This window comes from Electrona antarctica, assembly GCF_951216825.1.
Source record: "Electrona antarctica genome assembly, chromosome: 21".
NCBI lineage: Eukaryota > Metazoa > Chordata > Actinopteri > Myctophiformes > Myctophidae > Electrona > Electrona antarctica.
In genome coordinates this window covers 21224253-21248089 of record NC_136802.1, presented here as the reverse complement: position 1 = coordinate 21248089, position 23837 = coordinate 21224253, and the positions used below count along the sequence as shown (strand labels likewise).

The window sequence follows — 23837 nt, the reverse complement described above, 5'->3', positions numbered from 1 at the left end:
AAAAACACACGGGAACATTATTCACTTAACCACAAAGACCTGAGGCCCATTCTACAAATGCCTTCTAAAATCAGTGGTTCTCCGAAAAAGGACCCCCAAAATTATATGTATTTGGCCACGGACCTCCCCATCTGAAAATGTTTTCTGCCAGGGACCCCCATACATAAAGAAAAATAGTAGCTGTACAAACTTGCAGCGTCGCTTCTCGCCGCAAGCTTGTAGATCTGATGATTTTGAATAGCCAACTCTAAAATCGAAAATGACACAGAGGCCTTCCTGCTTTCAATTGGACAGTAATGAATAGTTTTTATCATGACTATTACACATACAGACTACAGTTAGTACAAATACACATAGGCAGTGGTGTTAAGTAAGTACAAATTTGAGATATTTTTACTTTAGTGGAGTATTTACAATTTTCTATACTTTTACTTCTACTCCACTACATCTAAGAGTCAAATATTGTATTTCTCATCGGTATTTGCCATCCTTGTGCAGGTTATGATTCATGTAATATCCCCATGCAGCGCTCTGTGTCATTAGCTGTGGTCTCTTCCTCCTCCAGGCCTGTTCTGACCTGCTGGCCCACCAGAAGCACCTGACAGTGGGTCTGCCTCCGGAGCCCAGAGAGAAGACCATCACCGCCCCCATCCCTCCCGACCAGCTGGTCAAGCTCATCGACGAGGCCAGCGAAAACAACATCACTATAGCTATACTCACACAGGTGAGGTCACTCACTGATGGAGGGACCGTTTCAGGCTATTAACTTGTTTACTGTCAGCGTTGATTCAGTCTGTAGTCCCTTCAGTGCCTCCGGGTGCAGCCAGGAGTTTTATTTTGAAGACCCCAAAACACAAGGATACCTTGAGATTAACTCTGGGGGAGCCCGGGATCGAACTGGGAACCCTGCGTTCCCCACTGGCTACTCTACCCCTGAGCCACCATCAAAACAATAGTTCCAATGATAATTTCTTTCATAATGAATTCCCAAACTTCCATTCATCCGTCTGTCTGTCTGTCTGTCTGACTGTCTACCTATCTGTCTGCCTGTTAGGAGATCATGGTGTTCCTGGCCATGAACATCCGGACTCAGCCCAGCCTGTTCAGTGAGATGTCCAGACTGAGGATTGGTCTCATCATCCAGGTGATGACCACCGAGCTGGCCCAGTCACTCCACTGCTCTGGTAAGAAGGACACGTGGATCGTGGTGAAGATGACTAGAAAGGAATATACACTCCGCACTCTCTGTAGTAGTCTTAGGAGTCTTGTTTAATAATGATTTAGGATCCGCAGCAGCAGTCAAACTAAACAGACACGTTTTGGCGCGCAGGCCTTTGTCAGTGTTCTAACACAGACGCAGAAACGTGTCCGTTTGCACTGCACCCAGACACAGTACATTCCTCAACTCTTCCAGACTGTCCTCGAGCGAGCCTTTCCCTTGAAGTGAGATGCAGATGACCAACCACAGATTACATTTTTGGTCTACCCAGATGGGAATCCAAATGTTTTTATCAAGTCTGAACAGCAAATAAACAAAAAAAACTCATCAGATATTAACCACATTCCTGTAGGTGGATTGAAATACAATTTAAACCTGACCTCTAATGACGTGTCTCAGTCTGGACACTGAGGCCTGATTTATAGTCAGCCACACGACGGCGTCGCTTGCACAAACTAGCCGATCCACAAGCTCACAACGCGTTGCGATGAGAGCTTGTAGATTGGCAAGCGACATCCTGACACGAGTATAAGGTAAGCATTGCTGACACCTACAGTATATACAGTACAGTAGTTACACAGTAGGTACATCTTAATTATCACAGCCGCCAATGCAGATTGGTGGGCGATGTCTGAATAGAACACACATCTGATCTGATCACTTGCAAATAACAATAATAGGCGGTCAGTCTTGGAAGATCAGATTTGAGAATCAATTCGGATTTGCCTGCAGTCTGAACAAAGGAATTTCTCATTATTTTGTTACTGTCTGGCGACATCGAGAGTAACCCTGGTCCCGTGAACACACGACAAATGGCAAGACGGCTCCGGAGTGGACAAGTAACCGGAGAGAACAAAGGAATCACCATCGACACAACAACACCAATGCCGACCAGCCAGGCGACGACCAACAACAACAACACCGCTGGCATCCTTCCTCACCACCAGCCAACCTGCACACCCATGCTGGATATACACGCTGATGTCCCGGCTGTGGATTCTACTTTCGCAAGAGCCGAGCGCGTCCCAGACAACAGCAGGCGGAGTGATATTACATCGGCGGCAGTCGAGGCAAAAGACACGGACAACACCACCATCTACAGGCATGAAGAGTCTCCACATCCAACCAAGGGGGACAAAGCGGCTGGAGACGGACACCGTGATACTTTACCTGCTATTTCTGCTGTTTCTCCGGTCGACACCATGGCTCAATCGGCCCCACCAGAGCCCTCAACAAACCTGGACGAGGGACCCCATCCCCCACTCCCGCCACCCCACGACGACCCCCACACACCCCCCACCCTCCCCCCACGGCAACCCGCGGCTTCTACAGACATCAACAATGGCCCTCCGCTTCCCTACTTCACCACGGAGGAAATAAGCACCATAGTCAGAGCCAACGGACTTCATATCTTTCACCTGAACATCAACAGCCTTGGACCCAAAATGGCTGAAATCAGGCATATGTTTCAATGCGGTAAGGCGAACATCATTAGCTTCTCTGAAACCAAACTTGATGAGTCAACCAAAGACCCAGAAGTTGAAATAGAGAACTATTCTTTGATCAGAAACGACAGAAACAGGCATGGTGGCGGCGTGTGTATGTATATTCACAAAGACACTGAATATGTTACTCGTACTGACTTACAGGCCAGCATGATGAAATTGAAACTGTGTGGGTTGAATTAATTTTCAAAAAGGCTAAATCAGTATTAGTGGGCACCGTCTACAGACCGCCTGACCAACATGGGTTCTATGATATACTTGAGGGGTGCTTAGCTGAGGAGGAATGTGTAGAGAAAATCCTGATTGGCGACTACAATACAGACATGCAACGTAAGGAAGCACCTGTGTTTAAGTCATTCAGTAAGTTCTGTGATCTACATAGTGTCAGTCAGCTAATTACCCAACCCACTAGAGTGTGTGATTCTACTCAAACTGTCATTGATCTCATTCTGTCCTCGGACAAATCCAGAATCTCCAAGAAAGGGGTTATTGTATGTGGGCTTAGTGATCATTTTATGATATTCTGTACCCGCAAAATACAAAAACTTAAGACCGGCTGCCACAAAACAGTCATATCAAGGGACCTCAAAACCTACTCTAGTGAGGTCTTTAACCAAGTATTGGAGAGTCTGGATTGGTCCGATGAGCTTAAAAGCACACTTGTCGAAGAAGCTTGGCTTGGCTTCAAAACCAAATTTACATCAGTACTGAACAACATGGCTCCTTTGAGAACCACCAGGGGCAAAACCCGCTCGGAACCATGGATGAATTCGGACATACTGGCTGCAATGAAAGCCAGAGACAAAAAATGCTCTGAAGTTCTAAAATGCAAGTCAAAGCTAGCCAAGCGCTTCGACAGTGTTCGCCAAGCTCGTTTGAACAACCTAAATACACAACGAATCAAACTACGAAACAGTGTAACTGCCATGACCAAATCAGCTAAAAGTAACTTCATTAATGATAAAGCTCAGGAAAACAAAAACAATCCTCATGAGCTCTGGAAGCTACTAAACAATCAACTAAGCTATGGTCAGAAACTAAAAACCAGATTTTCGAACATAAACATCAAATCTGACAACACTCTCATCACTGACAACCTTGATGTGGCCAACTACTTGAATATCTTCTTTACAAACATAGCAACAACTCTGGTTAACAAACTGCCCTCCCACTCTGGGCTCTTTGGTGTAGAGCACATTACAACCTTCTACAAAAACCTAGGTGTTTGTAAAGACGATTTTAAACTAGTTATGGTAACAACTGATGAGATAATTAAGAAACTGAGTGCCCTCCAACCCCACAAGGCCACAGGCCATGACAACATTCCCTCCAAATTTCTCAGAGACTCAGCCATCTCTATAGCTCCAATCATCACCCACATAGTAAACCTCTCCATCAAACAGGGACAGGTCCCCCAAGATTTCAAACTGGCCAAAGTAACCCCCTTGCACAAGAAAGGGAGTAAATTAGACCCCGGCAACTACCGCCCTATTTCTATTCTTAGTTCCATCTCGAAAGTGATGGAAAAAATAGTCTATGAACAGGTTGAAAAGTATCTTGCCACTAATAAATTATTGTACGAGTTCCAATCTGGCTTCAGAACATCCCACTCCACTGACACATGCCTTCTCTATTTGAGCGACCACATCAAACAAGAGGTGGACGCTGGCAAATACTGCGGCATGGTCATGCTGGACCTCCAAAAGGCTTTTGACACCGTGAACCACTCCATACTGGTTAACAAGCTAAAAGCAATTGGTTTCGATAGCACATCAGTGAGCTGGATGCAATCCTACCTGGAGGGGAGAGAACAGATGGTGGAAGTGAACGGAACACTGTCCCCCCCCCTCCCAGTGAGCTGTGGCGTTCCACAAGGAAGCATACTAGGGTCTCTACTGTTCCTAATATATGTAAACGACATGACTTCAGCCTGTGACTGCAACTTGTTCCTGTTCGCAGATGACTCAGCACTGCTGGTCTCGGACAGGGACAAACTGCAGGTTGAAAATGCCCTCTGCTCTGAACTCGGTAGAATCTGCACCTGGCTCGCTGATAACAAACTATCTTTACACCTGGGAAAAACTGAATCCATTCTCTTTGGCTCTATTAGTAATCTCAGCAAGGCAAATGGCTTCTTGGTTAGAGTGGGTGACAATGTTATCACACGTAAAGATGAAATTACCTACCTAGGTTCCATCCTGGAGGCTAATCTTTCCGGTGATAAAATGGCCACCAACGTAATCAAAAAAGTCAACCATAGAACAAGATTCCTCTACAGGATCTCCTCACTGGTCAACAAAAACACCTTAACAGGAGCCCTTGTACAGGGTTTCTTTGACTATGCATGCACCTCCTGGTACCACAGCACCTCAAAGGCCCTTAAAACCAGGCTCCAGACTTCCCAAAACAAACTGGTCAGGCTCCTACTTGATCTAGCCCCCCGAACCCACCTCACCCCTGCCCACTTCGACAGGCTGGAATGGCTTAGGGTCGACGACAGAGTACAGCAACTTGCAATGGGTCTGGTCCACAAGATTCGATACACCACCAAGATACCCATGTACCTGTCTAGATACTTCCTTAATGTTAACGAAGTCCACACCCACAACACCAGAGGGAGTGCAACGAACCATGTACAACCCAGATTCGGCACAAACAAGGGACTAAATTATTTTCGCTCCTATGCCACCAAAATGTGGAACGCCCTACCAACTGTCATTAAGACATGCGAATCCCTTGACTCCTTCAAAACCGCTCTCAAAGGGCACCTACGGATGGCTGCAATTCGAAACTGGCCCCCGTAAAATCTGAATCCCCCCCCCGCCCCCCCCCTTTTTTCCCCTCACTGTATATATTTCTTTTCCCTTTTTACCTCCTTTTTGATGAATTCCTGTTCTGTCTATAGAAGTGTCTATTTGTACGTCTCTAAATGTTTTGATGATTTGAACATGGTGGACCCTGTTGGAAACAAGTGTAATGCTTAATTGGGTCGTCCACTCACAGTTAACAGCATTTGTATTGAGTTTGTGCTTGAAATGTACTGTAATTCTGCAAACTGTTAATAAATTCTTCAATCAATCAATCAATCAAAATCTGAACAGAGCCTAAGTGATGGCAGAATTGTTGACGTGTGTGTGTGTGTGTGTGTGTGTGTGTGTGTGTGTGTGTGTGTGTGTGTGTGTGTGTGTGTGTGTGTGTGTGTGTGTGTGTGTGTGTGTGTGTGTGTGTGTGTGTGTGTGTGTGTGTGTGTGTGTGTGTTTAACAGGAGAGGAGGCAACGGAGAGCTTGATGAGTCTCAGTCCGTCAGAGTTGAAGAATCTTCTTCATCACATCCTCAGTGGGAAAGAGTTTGGCGTGCAGAAGAGCGGTCAGTCAACCAATCACATGTCTCGTACAACATAACCAATCACATGTCTCGTACATCATACAAAATAATCAGTCTCATTTAATCAACCCTCGTCGATACAAGTGGAAAGATCTGACTATATCCAATGAAATGTGATGCTGTGTGTGTATACTGTAGCCTGAACCGGGTGTGTTTAAATGTGTTTGTGGTTTTTTCTCCTGCAGTTCGAGAGATGGATACTGATGGTGTCGGTACTTCAATCTCCATCCATCAAATGGGCCACACTGGAGCCACCAAGAGTGAGAGAGCTGGCATCAGCAAACTGAAAAGTGACATGAAAATGGTAAGGACCATTTTTCTTTTCTTTCTGTCTTTTAACAACTCTGTCTTCCGCTCTCTTTCACACATTCTCTGCATCTTTCTCATAATGACTCTGTCTTCCTGTCTTTTTCACATATTTTCCTGTGTGTGCAATCGAGATATTGTTTTGGGGTAATATTGCCCAGCCTTAACTAGAGCTACTGAATGCTTTTCTACTGCCACTGTGACACAAAGAGACAGACTGTAACCTCACTCACCCAAAGAGACAGACTGTAACCTCACTCACCCTAAGAGACAGACTGTAACCTCACTCACCCTAAGAGACAGACTGTAACCTCACTCACCCTAAGAGACAGACTGTAACCTCACTCACCCAAAGAGACAGACTGTAACCTCACTCACCCTCGCTGTCAAACACAAAGAGACAGACTGTAACCTCACTGTGACACAAAGAGACAGACTGTAACCTCACTGTGACACAAAGAGACAGACTGTAACCTCACTGTAACCAGACTGTAACCTCACAAAGAGACAGACTGTAACCTCACTGTAACCTCACTGTAACCAGACTGTAACCTCACAAAGAGACAGACTGTAACCTCACTCACCCTTGCTGTCAAACGGACTTCTCTTTGCAGCTGGAGCAAATAGTTTCTCTGCCGGATATCAGTAAGGTGACAATGATATCAGTAAGCAATGAGGAGGAACAACTAGAGTATTAGATTAGTGCATGCATGACAAAGCTCCCTACCAATTTCCCCCCATTTTAGGCTGTTTATTAGCATTTTTGGAAAGTCCCAACTCCCCAGAAATCTGCAAGTACGTAGTTGGGGCAAACGCATGCCTAGGTATGGACTAGTTCAAGAATGAAAAACCGAACGGGCTAGTGTCTAGGTGTTAATTCACCCTGGATGTAATTTTAAACCGTGTTTTAATTCTGATGAAATCATCTACATGGGTGATGGCTTGCCGAGTACAGTATGTGTAATAATATACAGTACTGTGCCAACACAGTACTATGATTCTCTTCACATGGAATGTAGAGCAGGGGTTCTCAACGTTTTTGGCCGGGACCCCCGAAAATGCTTTGGCAACGTCTCGGGACCCCCGCCCCGCCCCTCCTGACCCCCAATATAAATTGACTGCTACAATAACCTTAATAATAGAGACAACACACCATAAATAAATACTGAAACCAGATATAATCATTTGGGAAGGTGTATGCAAGTACTATGTGTACTATATGTAAACTCTTCATTTCCATTTTCCAGCCATTCAGTTGCATTAAAAAAAGGGGGGGGAGTTAATTATTTGGGGACCCCCCAAAATAATTTGGCGACCCCCCGAGGGGTCGCGACCCACGGGTTGAGAACCCCTGATGTAGAGGAACGTTGTGTGAACTGTGAAGTTGTAAATTAAATGTGCTTTTCCATTGCAGATGGAACATAGGTTTTCTTTGGCGGACCGCTTTAAGGTATATCGAAGGGAACAGAACTAGAGATTGGAAGCAGATTCTGGGACACTAGAATAGCTATAATAATATTACAAAAATATTAAAGACATTTTAAAGAGAAGATTTGTGTAAAAAAAAAAAGAAGAAATGTAAAAAAATAGCAGAGCTTGTATATCTATTTTTGAATAGCCAACGGAAAGATCTAAAATGACACGAATGCTTTCCCGGTTTTAATGGGTTAAACGGCTCTGCAATCTTTTGTTTTGTATCGAAAATGACTTATTACAGGTCTTAATTAAGTCACCTGGGGTTACATTGTCAGCATTGTGAACGGGTCAGACTGCCAGTGATGGGATTAAACTTGTTTTAAAACTGTTTTTCTGCTCAAGATGGAACAGAGGCTGGCTTTAACGGATGCATATAAGGTGATGTTGATCCTCTTATAGGTGGTGGTAAACATTCATTTTATTGGATAAATGCTTCACCTTGACCGTGGGGGTGGGGGTGGGGTGTTATTGGTGGTGAGCAATCGGAATTAACTGATTGTGGTTGGAATCCAATGTAATCGGATACCTACTAGTAACAAAATAATGAAAGGCAATATATTTTTAATAAATGGCAGTAACGTAGCGGGTAAACATCATCTAACGGAGTGTGGTGTTTTCATTGCAGATGGAACACAGGTTGTCTTTGGCGGAGCCCGTAAAGGTGATCATGATGATTATATTGATGGAGATAAGGTTCACAAAAAGATATATATAGATCACTCACTCAATCATTTATGTTGTCATTTCTTGGCATTTGTCACTCCAGAAGAAGCTCTTAGCACTCTAGCTTTGATCATGTTACCGTAGTTTTGTTTGGTTCTCCGATCTATGAATTTAGTGTGCGTGTGAATTTGTTTTATGAATGGTGAATGAAAGGCTGTTTGCATTTATGTTTCAGCTGGACTATCCCACAACAGTCCATCGTAAGGTGAAGGCGATGACACTTTTGTTAACACTCGGTGTTAATTCACCAAAACATGTCAAATTATCACAAGGCTACTGTGTTTACCGGATGGTTGTTATCGGTGTTGGTTGGCACACAATTAATTAATATCATTACTACTCGCCACGTATTTGAACAGAATAGTGTAATTGAATGAATCACATTTATGTTTATTTTTTATGTGATTTTTTTTTCATGTGATTTCTGTAATGACACACTTGAGCCTGAAATGTCTCACGTTCCACTCCTAATGTTGCAACCCATTTAGACCTGGAACACCTATACGTTGTTATATTAGACTTTTATTTTATTTTTTAATCGCCCTCAGGTCTAAATGGGTTAACCAACTTGACTGCATGAGAAAAGTCACAATTCTGTTAATTTCTCACTCCACTGGGTGTTTGGGTGCTATATTAAGTGGTTATCGGTATGATATGTTAATGCAATATCATTTACAACTGTGGTGAATGTGGTTGATCTTCTATTGAGAAACACAGGTCCTGTGGTCAGGTAGGACATCTGCTGGTTGACAAGTGTTATTGCATGCATGAAGCTCAATATTATCCTCTGCAATAAACAGAATGATTTCTGTATTAACTCACCCGACAAGGTACCTGGGTTTGAATCCCAGGTAGGCTATTCAAGTTAGAAAGTGAAGATTTAATCTACCTTCACTTTTATTTCTTTATTAATTAATTACTTTGTATTTGTCCCCCCCCTCCTCTGTTTCTGTCTCTCTCCCTCCCCCTCAGAGCTTAACCCCCCACATGCTGGACATTGATAACATTGAATCTGGGGTAAGAAGAAACCTCTCACCAACACACTTGTAGCATTTCTTTGCGGCATGTTTAAATTTGAAGCAAATATTTGGAAAATAATTGTATTATCTCTGGACACTTATGACGAACAGCGAATGTGGCTGAGCTACAAGCTCGCAACAGTTGTACAGTAGATCTACAATTTTTTGGGGAAAAAAAATGTTACTACATGTACCACTTGGACATAACTACATGTCCAAAGTCGTACGATTAGTCACACACGTTACCGCAGTGAAATTTGTTCTCCGCATTTTACCCATCTCTTGGAGCGGTGAGCCGCAGCGTGCGCCCTCTCGGGAATCATTAGTTGATTTGACCCCCAATCCAACCCATTGATGCCGAGTGCCAAGCAGGGAGGCATTGGGTCCCATTTTTACAGTCTTTGGTATGACCCGGCCGGGAATCGAACCCCCGACCTCCCAGTTTCAGGGCGGACACTCTAACCACAAGGCCACTGTCAAGTGGTTAAAAGGAAGCCACGGCAAAATTCTAATTCTCTTCACCCCATCCAGAGGTACAGGCTACCCTCCATAGAGTCTCTGGACAGCCCGATGAGTGGACCGGTCGCCAGGGACATCAGGCACGGCCAGTGGCTGCGCCGGCGGCGTCTGGACGGAGCGCTGAACCGAGTCCCTGTGGGCTTCTACAAGAAAGTCTGGAAGATCTTACAGAAGGTGAAATTCTTCACATGCACCATGTTGTCTGTTTGAACCCATTTAGACATGAGCTCGATTCTACAAATGTCTTCTAAATCATCCTTTTTCATGTCAAGGATCCCCAGAATTATCTGTATTTAGTCATCTGAAAATATGTAGTTCCAGGGACCTCCCCCAGAAGCAAAGATTTTAGTTAAAAACGTAAGAATATACATTCAAAGATTTGCGCCACATTTTCACGATTTTTCAAAAATAGCAGATCTACAAGCTCGTAGCGCGGCACTGCCGCGCTATGAGCTTGTAGATCTGCTATTTTTCAATAGCTAAAGTATAACATAATGCTTAAATTAAAACACCAAAAGGGGTTCCCGCCCAGAATGGGTTAAAGCCCTGCATCGGGAGCGGGATCCCGAGGCTTTCGCGGAACCCAACGCAAATGTCGCGGGCGGTATTTAAATACCTGCGGGCGTGAACAGGCGGTCAAGACACAACCAGCGGGCCCCGCAAAATCCTGCATCCGCAATGATCCAGATACAGAGTTTACGCAATAAACAACCCCTCTCTCGTACATGCCTGCTCAATCTCAGCAACTGTTTGGGTAAATGTAATGTTTTTCGATCTCAATGGAAATATTGCTGGTTCAGTGGGACTAAACGATAGAATTGTGGGATGGTGCGGGACTAAATGGGACTTAATCAAAAATGAAATCATTGCTAGAGCGGGCGGGAGTGGTCAGAAATCCAATGGAAGCAGGATTAATGAATCACTCCCGCACATAGTCTGTTTTACGCAGCTGATGGCTACTCAGAAGGCAGACGGTCACGGAGGGGAGGGGGATGGGGTCTTGCTCAGGGACACTTTGACGTGTAAACATTGGTGGGCCTGGAGGCGAACTGGTGACATTCTGATTACCAGTAGGCAGCTGATCTACAACTAAGCCTGAAAGGCATCAACTGTATTAATAGTTTGATACAAACTATTTATTTTGCAGAAATGTTCATATTATTTATCAGTTAAAGACCAGTTCAGACAATATCACAATTTGAAATCGATCTGTGCAAATGTGATTATCATTCATACAATCAAATGTAAAACCTTTTATGTACATATTGACCCTGTTAATATTGTGTCTCCTAGTGTCACGGACTTTCCATAGAGGGATTTGTTCTTCCTTCTTCGACCACTAAAGAGGTACCTGCACACACACACACACACACACACACACACACACACACACACACACACACTTTAATATTTTTGTCCACATAAGAGACCCAAATATTTGCAAGGTGCACTGCAGTCAGCAAATCTTGGACAAATACCCACACATCCTTCAGGGGTACAAGTAACAGCGTCTTTGCCATATTTGTAGAATAGTAGAAGAGATTGCACAACATTTTGCCTGCCATTTAGCTGCTTTTTTGGCATACCAAGTTGTTGGAAGCCTCTTACAACCAACCTATGTACATGTCCTAGGCTGCCAAAATATACACTAGTAGATTGCCTCCCTGTCCAGAATGTTGTACATCAGTGCTTCCCAAAGTGAGGTCCGGGGACCCCCAGGGGTCCTTGAGGGAGTTCCAGGAGGTCCCCAGCTAAATGATAGTTTGGAACAAAATGGACCCTTATGGGTCTGTAACTCAGAAAGTGTACAAAATGGACCCGTTACATTTGTACACTCTCAGAGTTAAATTAACATTCATTTTACAATGTAAATTGTGGTCCCAGAGATAGAAATGCCATTAAATGTAGCCTGGGGGTCCTTGAAATTAAAATGGTTGGGAACCACTGTGTCTTCATCCTCTCTCCATGTCCTCCACCACCAGATGACTCCGGAGGAGATCAAGTTCTCGGTGCACGTGGAGACGGTGTTGAACCGCGTGCCCCAGCCCGAGTACAGACAGCTGCTGGTGGAGGCCATCCTGGTGCTCACCATGCTGGCCGACGTGGACATCCAGAGCATCGGCAGCATCATCCACGTGGAGAAGATCGTGCACATCGCCAACGACATGTTCCACAAAGATCAGGTCCAAACTATAGGGCAGTGGGTCTCAACCAACCAGGGGGGTCCGGGGACCACCAGTCAGTGGTCCTTGAGGGGCTTCCAGGTGGTCCCCAGCTAATGCTGATGGAGAGTTGTTAACCAAATGGACCCTTATAGATCTTTAAGTCTCTCAGTTGAGACCGTAAAATAAACCCTTTTTTCTTTTTACGCTCTCAAGAGTTACATTTTGGTTAAACATCTGCATTACTTAATTTACAAGAAGTCTACACAATTACAGAATGTATAAAATAATTGTTATTTTGATTCTTTACATTTTTATCCCATGATTTTGTAACCCATTTTTCACCCGGTGCCAATTAAATTGCCTAAGCTGTAATCCTCGGCTTCCACTGCTAACAAGAAACAAGAATTGTTTGCCCGTCCAGCATGGAATTGTGGACAAAATCTTATCCAACGACCAACGATAACCCATAGGTTAATCAAATAACAATCTGGGAACCCATCTGCAAAACAAAGGGAAAACTGTCTCAAGAGACTAATCAAATAATACAAATAGACTAATTGATAATGAAAATTGTTATTAATTATAATCAGCCCTAATGTACAATACATTAAGATAAAAATACTTAAATTCTTCTTTCTCTCTCTCCCATGTCTCTTACGGTGATCTTTCACTCTCCCTCCCTCCCTCCCTCCCTCCCTCCGCAGGTAGACTTGGGTGCAGAAGAGCACATTCTGGAGAGGGACCCTTCCACGGGAGTGTGTAGGCTCTTGTATGACAGCGCCCCCAGTGGCCGCTTTGGCAGTATGACCTACCTCACCAAGGCTGTAGCCGTTTACGTTCAGGACTTCCTGCCTAGCGGTGCATGTATAATGCAGTGAGAAGAGACATGCACAGAGGGACCGAAAATACACACACACACGAAGACGGACACAGAAATGGGGACATGCTATTACAACCACAAAGGGACGCAAATTCATACACATGCATGGGTACACACACACACACACACACACACAGAAGGAGGCAAAAACATGTATGTGTGCACTCAAAGGTCTAAAGTGTTATTTATGCTCCGTTTCACAATGGCGTCACACCCTGGAAATAAATAACAGACCTTTTAGGTCTTCTATTATGAATTGGGCATAAGGTTGCCTATGTTTTCCTGTATACTATTGGATTGTTTGTTTAATACATTTCTGGCCTAACTGCAACACATATCTTACGCTAAAAGGGTTTGGTTGTGAACTGAACGTAGTATCTTCCTTAAACAGTAGTCTTACTGTAGTCCCTTCCACTCTAAACGTAGAGATGTGAGCATTAACGTACAAATGTAGACCAATTTTGTCTTTGCAGCTCAGGCAGAAACCTCAGCCGTCGGGATCACAGACTGACGGAGACAGACAAACTAACACTGTAGTGCTGTTACGCTTAATGAATGGGTTACCATTAAACACTGTACCTTAATTAAGGGTAAGGGTATGCTATTGTTTGCTGTACCAGACTGTTCGTAGTTTACCTCCTAGTCCAGCGATTCCTACCTATGGCTCGCGAGGGTATTGCAAAACTCTACGATTTGTATGATAATATAGCATTAGATGAGTCATCACTATGATACTGATAAATATGATGTTACATTACATGTACAGTATGCTAGTATGATGGCGACTGTTTATCAAAATCTGACTCGATTTGATTGAACATTATAATAAAATGGACCGCAGATGCTTTTTCAAGCGTGAGCCTGATCTAGAAAAGGTTGGGAACCGCTGTGACCTAGAGGACAGTTTACCTTCTACGTAGCCCTGTACTGTACCTCCTAGACTGTAATTATGTCTAAAATAGTTACAAAAACAATAGAAAGATCATTGTTATGCTGAAGTGGGAGGCTAGTCTTTACATGCATATAACTGTATGCATAGTTAGTGTATAGCCTACTGTACCTCTGATTCTGTTCGAGAGACAATGTAGACCTTGAATGCCTTAACATTGATGCACTTTGAAATGCAATATCACTGTTTTTTTTGTGTGTGAATATAATATAAAACGTCCATTTTGCTGTTGTATGAAAAAATATGTTTTACGTTCACGATGGGTAATTAAACCACTTGCATAACTAACTTTCTGATTGAATCCATGTGTGTCCTGTGGTCCCTCTCAGTGTTGACCATAGAGTATATAAAGGAGGGTGTTGATTGATTTTGAACTTCTATTTGTGTTAAATGACAAATATCTCAATTGTTTGGCCCTATACTTAACAATCAAAGGTGCCATAAGTGTAAGTAATATCTTTTTGATAGTTTCATATCATAGTTTGAGAGTAACAATTTGCTATAGTGTTTGTTCAGTCACTATATGCTTTAGTAATCAGAAAATACATTTTCAGGTTGGGATAACAATTTGATACCATCAGGAGAGAACCCCAGACATGATCTTCAATTTTACCTAGGCTGCTAAAATTATCTGTACTTTTAATGTGGTTATGGGTGGCACACTCCGAAGAAACGGATTGTATTTGAGGAGGATTAAATGGGATTGCATTTGTATTTTCCTGCACCAGATCTTTGCCTAAAAAGTCATAGATATATGTATGTAAAAAGTCGCCTGGAAACTTAAAAGAACGACAAGACCCATAATGCCTCGCGCCTAAATGTCCGACCGTTAACACGGTAACTCGCAACTTGGAGTTACAAGCTTAAATATGAATATTTAAGAAAGACATATCTATCATAAATATTAAAATTGGTATTTGTATGCACATAAAAAAATAAAGATAACATAAGTATACATTTGGATGTGAAAGCATTTTCCACCAGGGGGGCCTAATTATCAGCAAAACCTGTTCCGTGGCGGACTGTTGATGGTGAAACACCAAGAGGGAAAAGGAAAAAACGACAAGGGACTGTAGCTCCTTTCTTTTATCATACTCTATTTTTATATGAATTATTAGTTTGTTTATCCAGACCAGTGTCAATGAGTTGTCAAGGAGACGGAGACAATGACAGTCCTGTCAAACGGAAGGTTTGCTACGTGTACAGTCCAGGTTACATAGAAACCTGCGACTCTCTTAGTAAAGTCCCCAACAGGGTGAGTTGAATGAGATGCTGCATGCAGGGACCAAATTATAATAATACTAATGTATACCAGTGGTTTCCAACCTTTTTCATATCAAGGCGACAAGGCCCATTATTTATTCGGCATTTGAGCCACGGACCATGATGAGATTCAGCCTCTCGACCAAAGCTGTCGTTGAATACGATTTTGTCCACAATTCCATGCTGTATGACCCGAGTGGAATAGTAAGAGAGTGGCGTCACTAGCATTGACTCCCACTGTAACAATGGAATGCAGAAGTGCTCAATGGGATAGTTCCAATGTGTCATCAAAAGTGCACATCTAACAACTATTAATAAAGAACTATTTTAAAATGAAAACGCCATACACAAGTGGAGCTATAGGTCCTACAGGTGGGGGTTTGTGCTTTCTGTATGCTCCTGGTTGTTCCTGTAATATTCTGTGTATACTGCAAAAAGTCTGTATCCAGTCCACTCTTATTTATTATTCGTTTACTTTTGCCTTATAAGTGTCCTTTAACCAGCACTGTTGTGATTCTTTTCAGGCCAGCATGGTCCACTCACTGATAGAAGCCTACGGTCTGCTGGACCATATGACGTGAGTATTATGATTTGTTATTTAAATAGTAATAATAATAATAACGTTTTTATATAGCACCTGTCAGGGTTACAAAGTATTTGTACAGATACAAGAAATACAATGAATCGTATAAATAAAACAAGAATAGAACAAGAATAGTGAAATCTAAACAATCAGAACAACAATGTAATTAAAACAAAGCATTAGGGGATTACAATTGCTTTTTGGTAAACAATTGATTATTTAATTTCAAGAGATTTAAAAATGATTGAGCAGAGCCAACCTGAGGTCCTCTGGCAGGCTGTTCCAGAGTCCAGGTGCCTTGATGTCAAACTTAAGGCCCTGGCTGTCACCCTTTGTCACCAACCAGTAGAGCCACATCAGGCTCAGGCTACAGGCACTCAGGCAGGCACATAAGGATTTAGCAGCTCAACTAGGCAGCTTGGTGCCAGACCATGTAGAGCTTTAAAAGGAAACAGTAAAATCTTAAAATGTAAATGTGACTGGCATTCAAGGGATATCTATTTGAGTACAGCTGTTAACAGCAAATAGTACTATTCTGTATCATTTCAGTACAGCTGTAAACAGCAAATAGTGCTATTCTTTACAATTTGAGTACTGTACTATGTACTATTTATAATTGCTCCCGATGTGCAGGTTCGTGCCTTGCATGGTTTCCCCTGTCATCGGTGTATGAATGTGTGTGTGAATGGGTGAATGTAATACACAAATGTAAAGCGCCTTGGATAAAGGTGCTATAGTAATGCACCATTTACTATTTGAGTACAGCTATTCGTATAGAGTTAATTAAAGTGAAATTATTCTCTCATCTTTGTGCAGTAAAAAAAATAATTTAACTTCAAATGGAGCGTAAACTGAAATAATTTGGATAGGCTGAATTACAATTAGTATTTAGTCATTTAGGGTAAAGGGAAATAGCAAAATCTACAGTATAAGCTCAATGTGTGCTGTAGACCTGTTATTTTTTCATTGATTTGTCTGTGTGGGCCTAATGAATATTTAACCAATGGAAAATTATTGAAAAGAGCTAAATTGTGACTACATAATAACTACATGTAATCCATTGGAACACAGATGTGGGTTTTTTTTCACTGAAAAGTAATGGTTTTGGACCTGCTGGTTTTGGTCTCTGCCCGACAGCGCCAATTATGTGAATTGTGACATGATGGGACATGGCTGAAGCATCAGTGAGCCAAAACACAAAATAGTTCCTCAAACCAACGAGCACATCATGGATGGCCTTACACTTTGGGCCTTACACTTACAAGGTTTCAACATTGCTTCTTCTCTCTCCCTGTCAGTATCGTGAAGCCTCGTGCTGCCACCATCGAGGAGATGGCCCAGTTCCACACAGACGCCTACCTGGAGCACCTGCATAAGATCAGCCAGGACGGAGACAACGACGACCCCCAGTCTACTGACTACGGCCTGGGTAAGAGAGAGATTAGCCTGGCATATAGGCAACGGCAGCCAATCCCATACCTGTGGGAGAATGAGTGATAATTAATTGATAAGTGATAATGAGTGTAATTGTGATACAGATACATACGAATTTAAACAATTAGTTCCATTGATTGATCCAAGCCGGAACACAATCGAAAGACAGGTGAAAGACCTGGCAAGCTTTGCCTTGATGTAAAGTAAATAACATACCACAGGACTGCAGAGTCCACAAGATGTGTGGAATGTAGTAGCCGTTTGCCCGTTTCCACATTTCCTCTGAAGGCTAGGAAGAGAGGAAGAGATGATTTGGGAAATAGAGGAATTTTGTGATGGAGAAAGTAGTTAGTTAGTATTCCCATAGTCTCTCAAGCAATCTTCGAACCCTAGAGAGAATCTGTGAAAAAAAAGAGAACTAGAAGCTGTCATATTTTTTGCGGGGAAAAGCAGCTATTTATTTAGTTATGCTTCAGTAGAGGTTATTTACAGATGTAACGTGACTGCACAGGTGAATTAGAAGTGGGGAGAAATCAGCACTTCTGCTTTATTTTCTGCTCATTTTCAGAGTTTCCGAAGTACAGACTGTTAGGCAGAGCCATTTGAACATTGTTGGATCCAACATTATATCTGTCTTGAGAGTCGAGTAATCCCTTAGTATGCAGTAGCACATTGTGGACAGCAGAGGTCACTGTAACACTGGTTGCTAAATCGTGCTGACATGTTGATGATGAAACAGATGGGTGAAACTTCTCCTTTTGTAGATGTAGGTTCTATTCTCTCACTGAATAACATAAAAACAGGATGTTTCAGCCAGATAAATGATCAGATTGGTGACATAAATGTTATGATTTACCGTATATCATCCAGTCATGGCCAAAGTATCCATCCCACAGTTTTGATCAATAATATACATAACATAACTTAAACAGTATTATGCTATTTGGAACAAATGAGTCTTGAGTATGTGTCTTGACAATATTGATGTGCATTGAGTAAATGTGATTCCGCCAGACCAGTTCAGTCTAGGCGTACCACCAAGACTGAATTGGTGTGTGGCGAGACTAAACGTCCGAAAAATATATCACTATTATGGGCTGGCACTGTTTATTGAGGGGCGCTATAGTGTTGTAGTACTCGAGTCCTTGACTTGTCTCCAGTCCGCTCTCGACTCGGACTCGGACTTGGTCTCGACTCGGACTCGCTTTAGGTGGACTCGACTACAACGCTACCTTCCAATGCATGGCTTTAGGTGGACTCGACTACAACGCTACCTTCCAATGCATGGCTTTAGGTGGACTCTACTACAACGCTACCTTCCAATGCATGGCTTTAGGTGGACTCGACTACAACGCTACCTTCCAATGCATGGCTTTAGGTGGACTCGACTACAACGCTACCTTCCAATGCATGGCTTTAGGTGGACTCGACTACAACGCTACCTTCCAATGCATGGCTTTAGGTGGACTCGACTACAACGCTACCTTCCAATGCATGGCAATATTTGTTTAGAGCCTAATTATAAATTCCCTGTCACCAGCCAAGTCTATGGACTTTTAAAAAAATCACACCCGTGTGAACTGAGTGGTGTAGGGGTCTTATATAGACTGATCAGCTGTGGTCTGACGTAATGTCTGACGTAATGAAATCACACCTGTGTGAACTGTGAAGTGAGGGGCGCTCTTATCACCATACATACACCATACCATACTGTACATGTCATTCTGGCCAATCACAATTTGCATCCTCACTTTTCCGACTTCACTTTTCTGCCCTCACTTTTATCTCCAATATGTACTTTGCTCAGCCAATCACAAGCCAGTCACAAGCTATGGGGTCATCAGCCAATCACAAGCCAATGTTTGTGTTCACACAAACCCGGAAAGCTGGGCATAGGAGGTGCTAGCGCCGCTCAAAAACTGTGACCCCATAGTTTTATATTATATATTGTATGTATCCCTATTGAGATTAAATACTGAGTTATGAATTCTTCTCTCTTTTCTTCTTCACGCTCCCTGATACTGTTCTGTCTCGTTCATTGACATCACATTGTACGGACGTAGAGAGAGGAACTCCCCAGGAAGGAACACGCTGCCCAAAACTGTCTGTCAGTCCCATTGTCCTCTCTCCACGCCCTCCACACGTCTCTCTCTCTGGTCCTAAAGACGGCGCGTGTCAGAGAGTGTCCTCTATTGTTTGGCACAACGCCTCACTGACAGATCCACTCCGCCCGTCTTCCTGTCTGCCGCGGCCCGGCGGGGCTTTCACACAGAACCTTACCCAGCACCGTGACCCGACCCGACCCACTATCCCACCGACGTAGTGTGTTGCTATTGGACGGCGGGCCGGGCGTCTCTTCCTATCTTATATTATTATATGCCAGAGTATCTAACTTTAGACACGCATCATTCTGCCAGTAACCCCCCACCCCCCTCATCTGTATGTCTGTTCATGTTATGTTTCCCATCAGTTCTCTCTCTCTCTCTCTCTCTCTCTCTCTCTCTCTCTCTCTCTCTCTCTCTCTCTCTCTGTTCCTCTCTCCATCGCTCCACCCTCTGCCATCCTTCCTTTGTTTTGGGACTTTCTCTCTCACTCTCTTCCTTTCCACACCTCTGTCTTGTATGACCTCCCATCCTTCCTTGTCGTCTACACCTCCCTTTCCCCTCTCTCTCTCTCTCTCTCTCTCTCTCTCTCTCTCTGCCTGTCTGTCTGATTCTGTTTTCCTGTCTATGTGAGTGTCTTATGTGTCTTGTCTTGCAGCCTCCTCCTCATTTCCTGACTCACCTTTAAGCCTGAACTTACACTCAGTTGTGCAGTGTCATCGTGCGCCAGAGCTTCGCAATGTGTTGTGATGATGTGCTATTTTTGGTCGAGCATAACTCAATTATAACTCATCCTTTGTTCCAGCTTGACTTGTTTGTCTCTCTTTCTACAAGTAGAGAAATAGCTAGATGGATATTAAGTCCCCTTGAAGTGAGGGGACATGCACTGCATACACTTTACTTGAAGGTTGTATCTATAATGCGTATAAGGCTTAATAATACTTGTTGTTATAAATATTTATTAATGTGCGTGACAAACAACCTATAACAAAGACACTCTGACTAAGTTAGTAGTTATAATGCTGTATAATAATAATAGTTAAAATAAGTTATAGTGCTCAGAGTTTAACCGAGGGGGTGAAGGATTAGCAATCTACACTGTTCCGCCAAGCTTATAATGCATTATGACTAGGCCTACATCACAAACGTTGTTATAAGTTGTCATACTGTCTGTCTGTCTGTCTCAGGTTATGACTGCCCCGTGGTGGAGGGGATATTTGAGTATGCCGCGGCAGTAGGCGGCGCCACTCTCACAGCAGCCCAGTGTTTGCTGGAGCAGCGCTGTGAGGTGGCCATCAACTGGGCCGGGGGCTGGCACCACGCCAAGAAGTAAGTCTTTTATTATATATTATAAAGTTAATGTGGCGATCGTAACTGTAAAAATCATAAGACGCGTGCATTGAAGTTCTGTTCATACAGTACATCTCAATCTGAGCCCCTTAATAATGATGGCGGGGAATCATTTCATTTCACACACACACACGCAGTGATGTAAATAGGTTTTCAATGTAATGGGTCCCGGGACCCAGGGGTGGTCTTTTAGCTGGGTCCCAGCCAGGGACATTTTATGAGTCCTACTTCAACGACGTTAGAGTACAGTACTGACTACAGCATTGCATCCCAGGACCCCTGGAGGGTGACATGATTGCGTGCTTTCTCAATTTTGTGAGTCTAAGGATGCAGGATGCAGGCTATTTGCATCACTGAGCGCACACACACACACACACACACATTCCTGAGGGATAAATAAAGCCTACTACGGTATCCCAGAGTGAATTAATTGGAAACACTTGGAATGAGTTAACGTGTAGAACAGTTCTCTGCGTGTTAGTAGAAGAGTTGTTCAGTGTTCTCTACGTCTGTCTTTATCCGATTGAGACCCGGAACGCATCTGTTCTGTTCTGTGTCACTTCAGCGTTTCACCACATTAACCATTATTTTATACTTTAGCTATTGAAAAACAGCAGATATACGAGCTCATAGCTACACAAGCTTGTAGATCTGCTATTTTTGAGAAATCGTGAAAATGTGGCGCAAATCTTTGAATATATATTCTTTCAGAGGGACCGTTTTTAACTCAACTCTTTGCTTCTGGGTGTCCCTGCAACAACATATTTTCAGATGGGGGTCGGCGGCCAAATACAAAAAAATGTGGGCGTCCTTGACATGAAATATTGAGAACCATGAGGTTTTTCAGAAAAAAATACATTTCGACGTCAGGCCTAAATGGGTTAACTCAAATATTTGCTTCTGGGGGGGTCCCTGGAACAACACATTTTCAGATGAGGATCGGCGGCCTATTACATATCATTTTTGACATTATATAGTTTGAGAACCACAGAAAACTGTCATGATTTAGAAGACATTTGTAGAATCTGGTCTCGTGTCTCAATGGGTTATAATAATATATAATTGACATTTGCGAAATTGCGACATCTGTCTCTGAATCTTTCTCTCTGTGTCTCTCTCCCTCTCTGTCCTCCTCAGAGATGAGGCGTCAGGGTTCTGCTATGTGAACGATGCTGTGCTGGGAATCCTCAAACTGAGGGAGAAATACGAGAGAGTTTTATATGTGGACGTAGACCTGCACCACGGCGACGGTATGCACGCACGCGCGCACACACACACACACACACACACACACACACACACACACACACACACACACACACTATTTTCTTCTTTATTCCTTTGCTAAACAAAAGTGCACCTTCAACTTTATACAGATACGTTTTTTTCCCTTTGTTAATGTTTTATTTTTGCCAGGTGCTTGAAAAGCGCCAGTACTACATTTTCTACTACCTCTAGCGACCGGAGTGGACACTTTTTCATGATTGGTTGCCTCTAAGCCAATGGGAGACGTACCCATAGTCTGAACGGCATAAAACCCATACTCTGAACGTGAAGCCTGAGCTGAGTCAGAGTCTGCAGCACAATAACTGATTATACTGTAGTGTAGAGCTTTCTGCACCTGGCAGTTATAACTGAGTCAGTCTAGTTTTAGTTTAGACATTGATGCAAGTGTGTGTGTGTGTGTGTGTGTGTGTGTGTGTGTGTGTGTGTGTGTGTGTGTGTGTGTGTGTGTGTGTGTGTGTGTGTGTGTGTGTGTGTGTGTGTGTGTGTGTGTGTGTGTGTGTGTGTGTGTGTGTGTGTGTGTGTGTGTGTGTGTGTGTGTGTGTGCGCGCGTGCGTGCGTGCGGGCATTACCTTATCCAATAACCCAGTGTTATGGGTCTCCTCTTCTCAGGTGTGGAAGACGCGTTCAGCTTCACCTCCAAGGTCATGACCGTGTCCCTCCACAAGTTCTCTCCTGGATTCTTCCCTGGTCAGTGACTGACGTGCCCTTTACAGTGGAATCCAAATCAGCTGTCCATTTAACCCCTTTTAACCTGGCCTACGGTACTTTGGACAGCATGTCATTATAGGCCAAAGTTATTTTTCTACAAATGGCTGATCTGCTAATTTCACTGATTTGTCGTACGATGAAACAAGTGGTTAATCTTTACATCCATGCACAGTACCAAAGCTGTGTGTATATGATGTGTATAATGTATAATCTGTGTATAATGATGATTTAAAAATATAACAATAATATTGTGTGTGCGTGTGCGTGTGTGTGTGTGTGTGCGTGCGTGTGTTGTAGGTACGGGGGGCCTGTGTGACACGGGGTTCGGGAAAGGTCGTTGGTATGCAGTCAACGTTCCAATGGAGGATGGTATCAAGGATGACAGATACTACCAGGTGTTCACTAGGTAAGACACATTCTACCAGGTCTTTGCTATGTATGGTAGGAGGACACAAAAAGGTTTACAGAGCATGCCACATCCCAGAACGTGAAGAACAAGCCAAAGCAGAAAAGCAGAGTCCGCAGCAAGCTGGGTCATGCTCCCATAGTGAGTTATAATAAATGACCACCAAGGTGGGGTGACCTTTATAGGATATTAAGGCCATTACACACAGTCTGCGAACAGCACGTGTCGAAACAGCCGCCCTCCCCCTGTTCTTGTCAAGGTTACTACTACTCGACACCGGCGGCGGTTAGACGCCACGCCAGTGTGAGTTGGCGTTTGGCTCCGGGGCGTTTCGATACATCACAGGTCTATTTCCACAGGCGTCGTCGTCGTCACGCGGTCAAACATTATTTGTGTGTCTTTTCAACGGGTGGGTTCTCCCTTCAGCATGTGGTAGCGCGATGCTTCCAGTTTGTGCTTTTATGGGCGGCACTTCTCATGCATCAATTCATTCATTCATTCAACCTTTATTTAAATTCTCGGAGAGACCATTGAGGGAACCCCTCATTTACAATGATG

At 43.3% G+C, this 23837-nt stretch overlaps 2 protein-coding genes across 5 annotated transcripts in view; both read left to right on the top strand.

Annotated features, from left to right (window-relative positions):
• Positions 1-14423, top strand: part of phka1a (phosphorylase kinase, alpha 1a (muscle)) — a 35177-nt gene extending 20754 nt beyond the window's left edge. Inside the window, exons 23-35 of one of the 4 annotated variants that reach the window (XM_079491415.1) lie at positions 566-724; positions 1055-1184; positions 5990-6091; positions 6295-6413; positions 7830-7865; positions 8234-8269; positions 8517-8552; positions 8790-8819; positions 9587-9631; positions 10165-10326; positions 11446-11499; positions 12135-12335; positions 13022-14423. In XM_079491415.1, the coding sequence (XP_079347541.1) occupies positions 566-724; positions 1055-1184; positions 5990-6091; positions 6295-6413; positions 7830-7865; positions 8234-8269; positions 8517-8552; positions 8790-8819; positions 9587-9631; positions 10165-10326; positions 11446-11499; positions 12135-12335; positions 13022-13195 (1284 nt within the window). In that variant the 3' untranslated portion in view covers positions 13196-14423. The remainder of the gene's footprint in view (positions 1-565; positions 725-1054; positions 1185-5989; positions 6092-6294; positions 6414-7829; positions 7866-8233; positions 8270-8516; positions 8553-8789; positions 8820-9586; positions 9632-10164; positions 10327-11445; positions 11500-12134; positions 12336-13021) is intronic. The other 3 variants (XM_079491416.1, XM_079491417.1, XM_079491418.1) reach the window with 3 other exon arrangements.
• Positions 14424-15189: 766 nt separating this feature from the next.
• Positions 15190-23837, top strand: part of hdac8 (histone deacetylase 8) — a 48886-nt gene continuing 40238 nt past the window's right edge. The window contains exons 1-7 of the mRNA XM_079491770.1: positions 15190-15401; positions 15934-15986; positions 17291-17421; positions 20716-20857; positions 22016-22128; positions 22775-22852; positions 23171-23279. Of these exons, the coding sequence (XP_079347896.1) occupies positions 15288-15401; positions 15934-15986; positions 17291-17421; positions 20716-20857; positions 22016-22128; positions 22775-22852; positions 23171-23279 (740 nt within the window). The 5' untranslated portion in view covers positions 15190-15287. The remainder of the gene's footprint in view (positions 15402-15933; positions 15987-17290; positions 17422-20715; positions 20858-22015; positions 22129-22774; positions 22853-23170; positions 23280-23837) is intronic.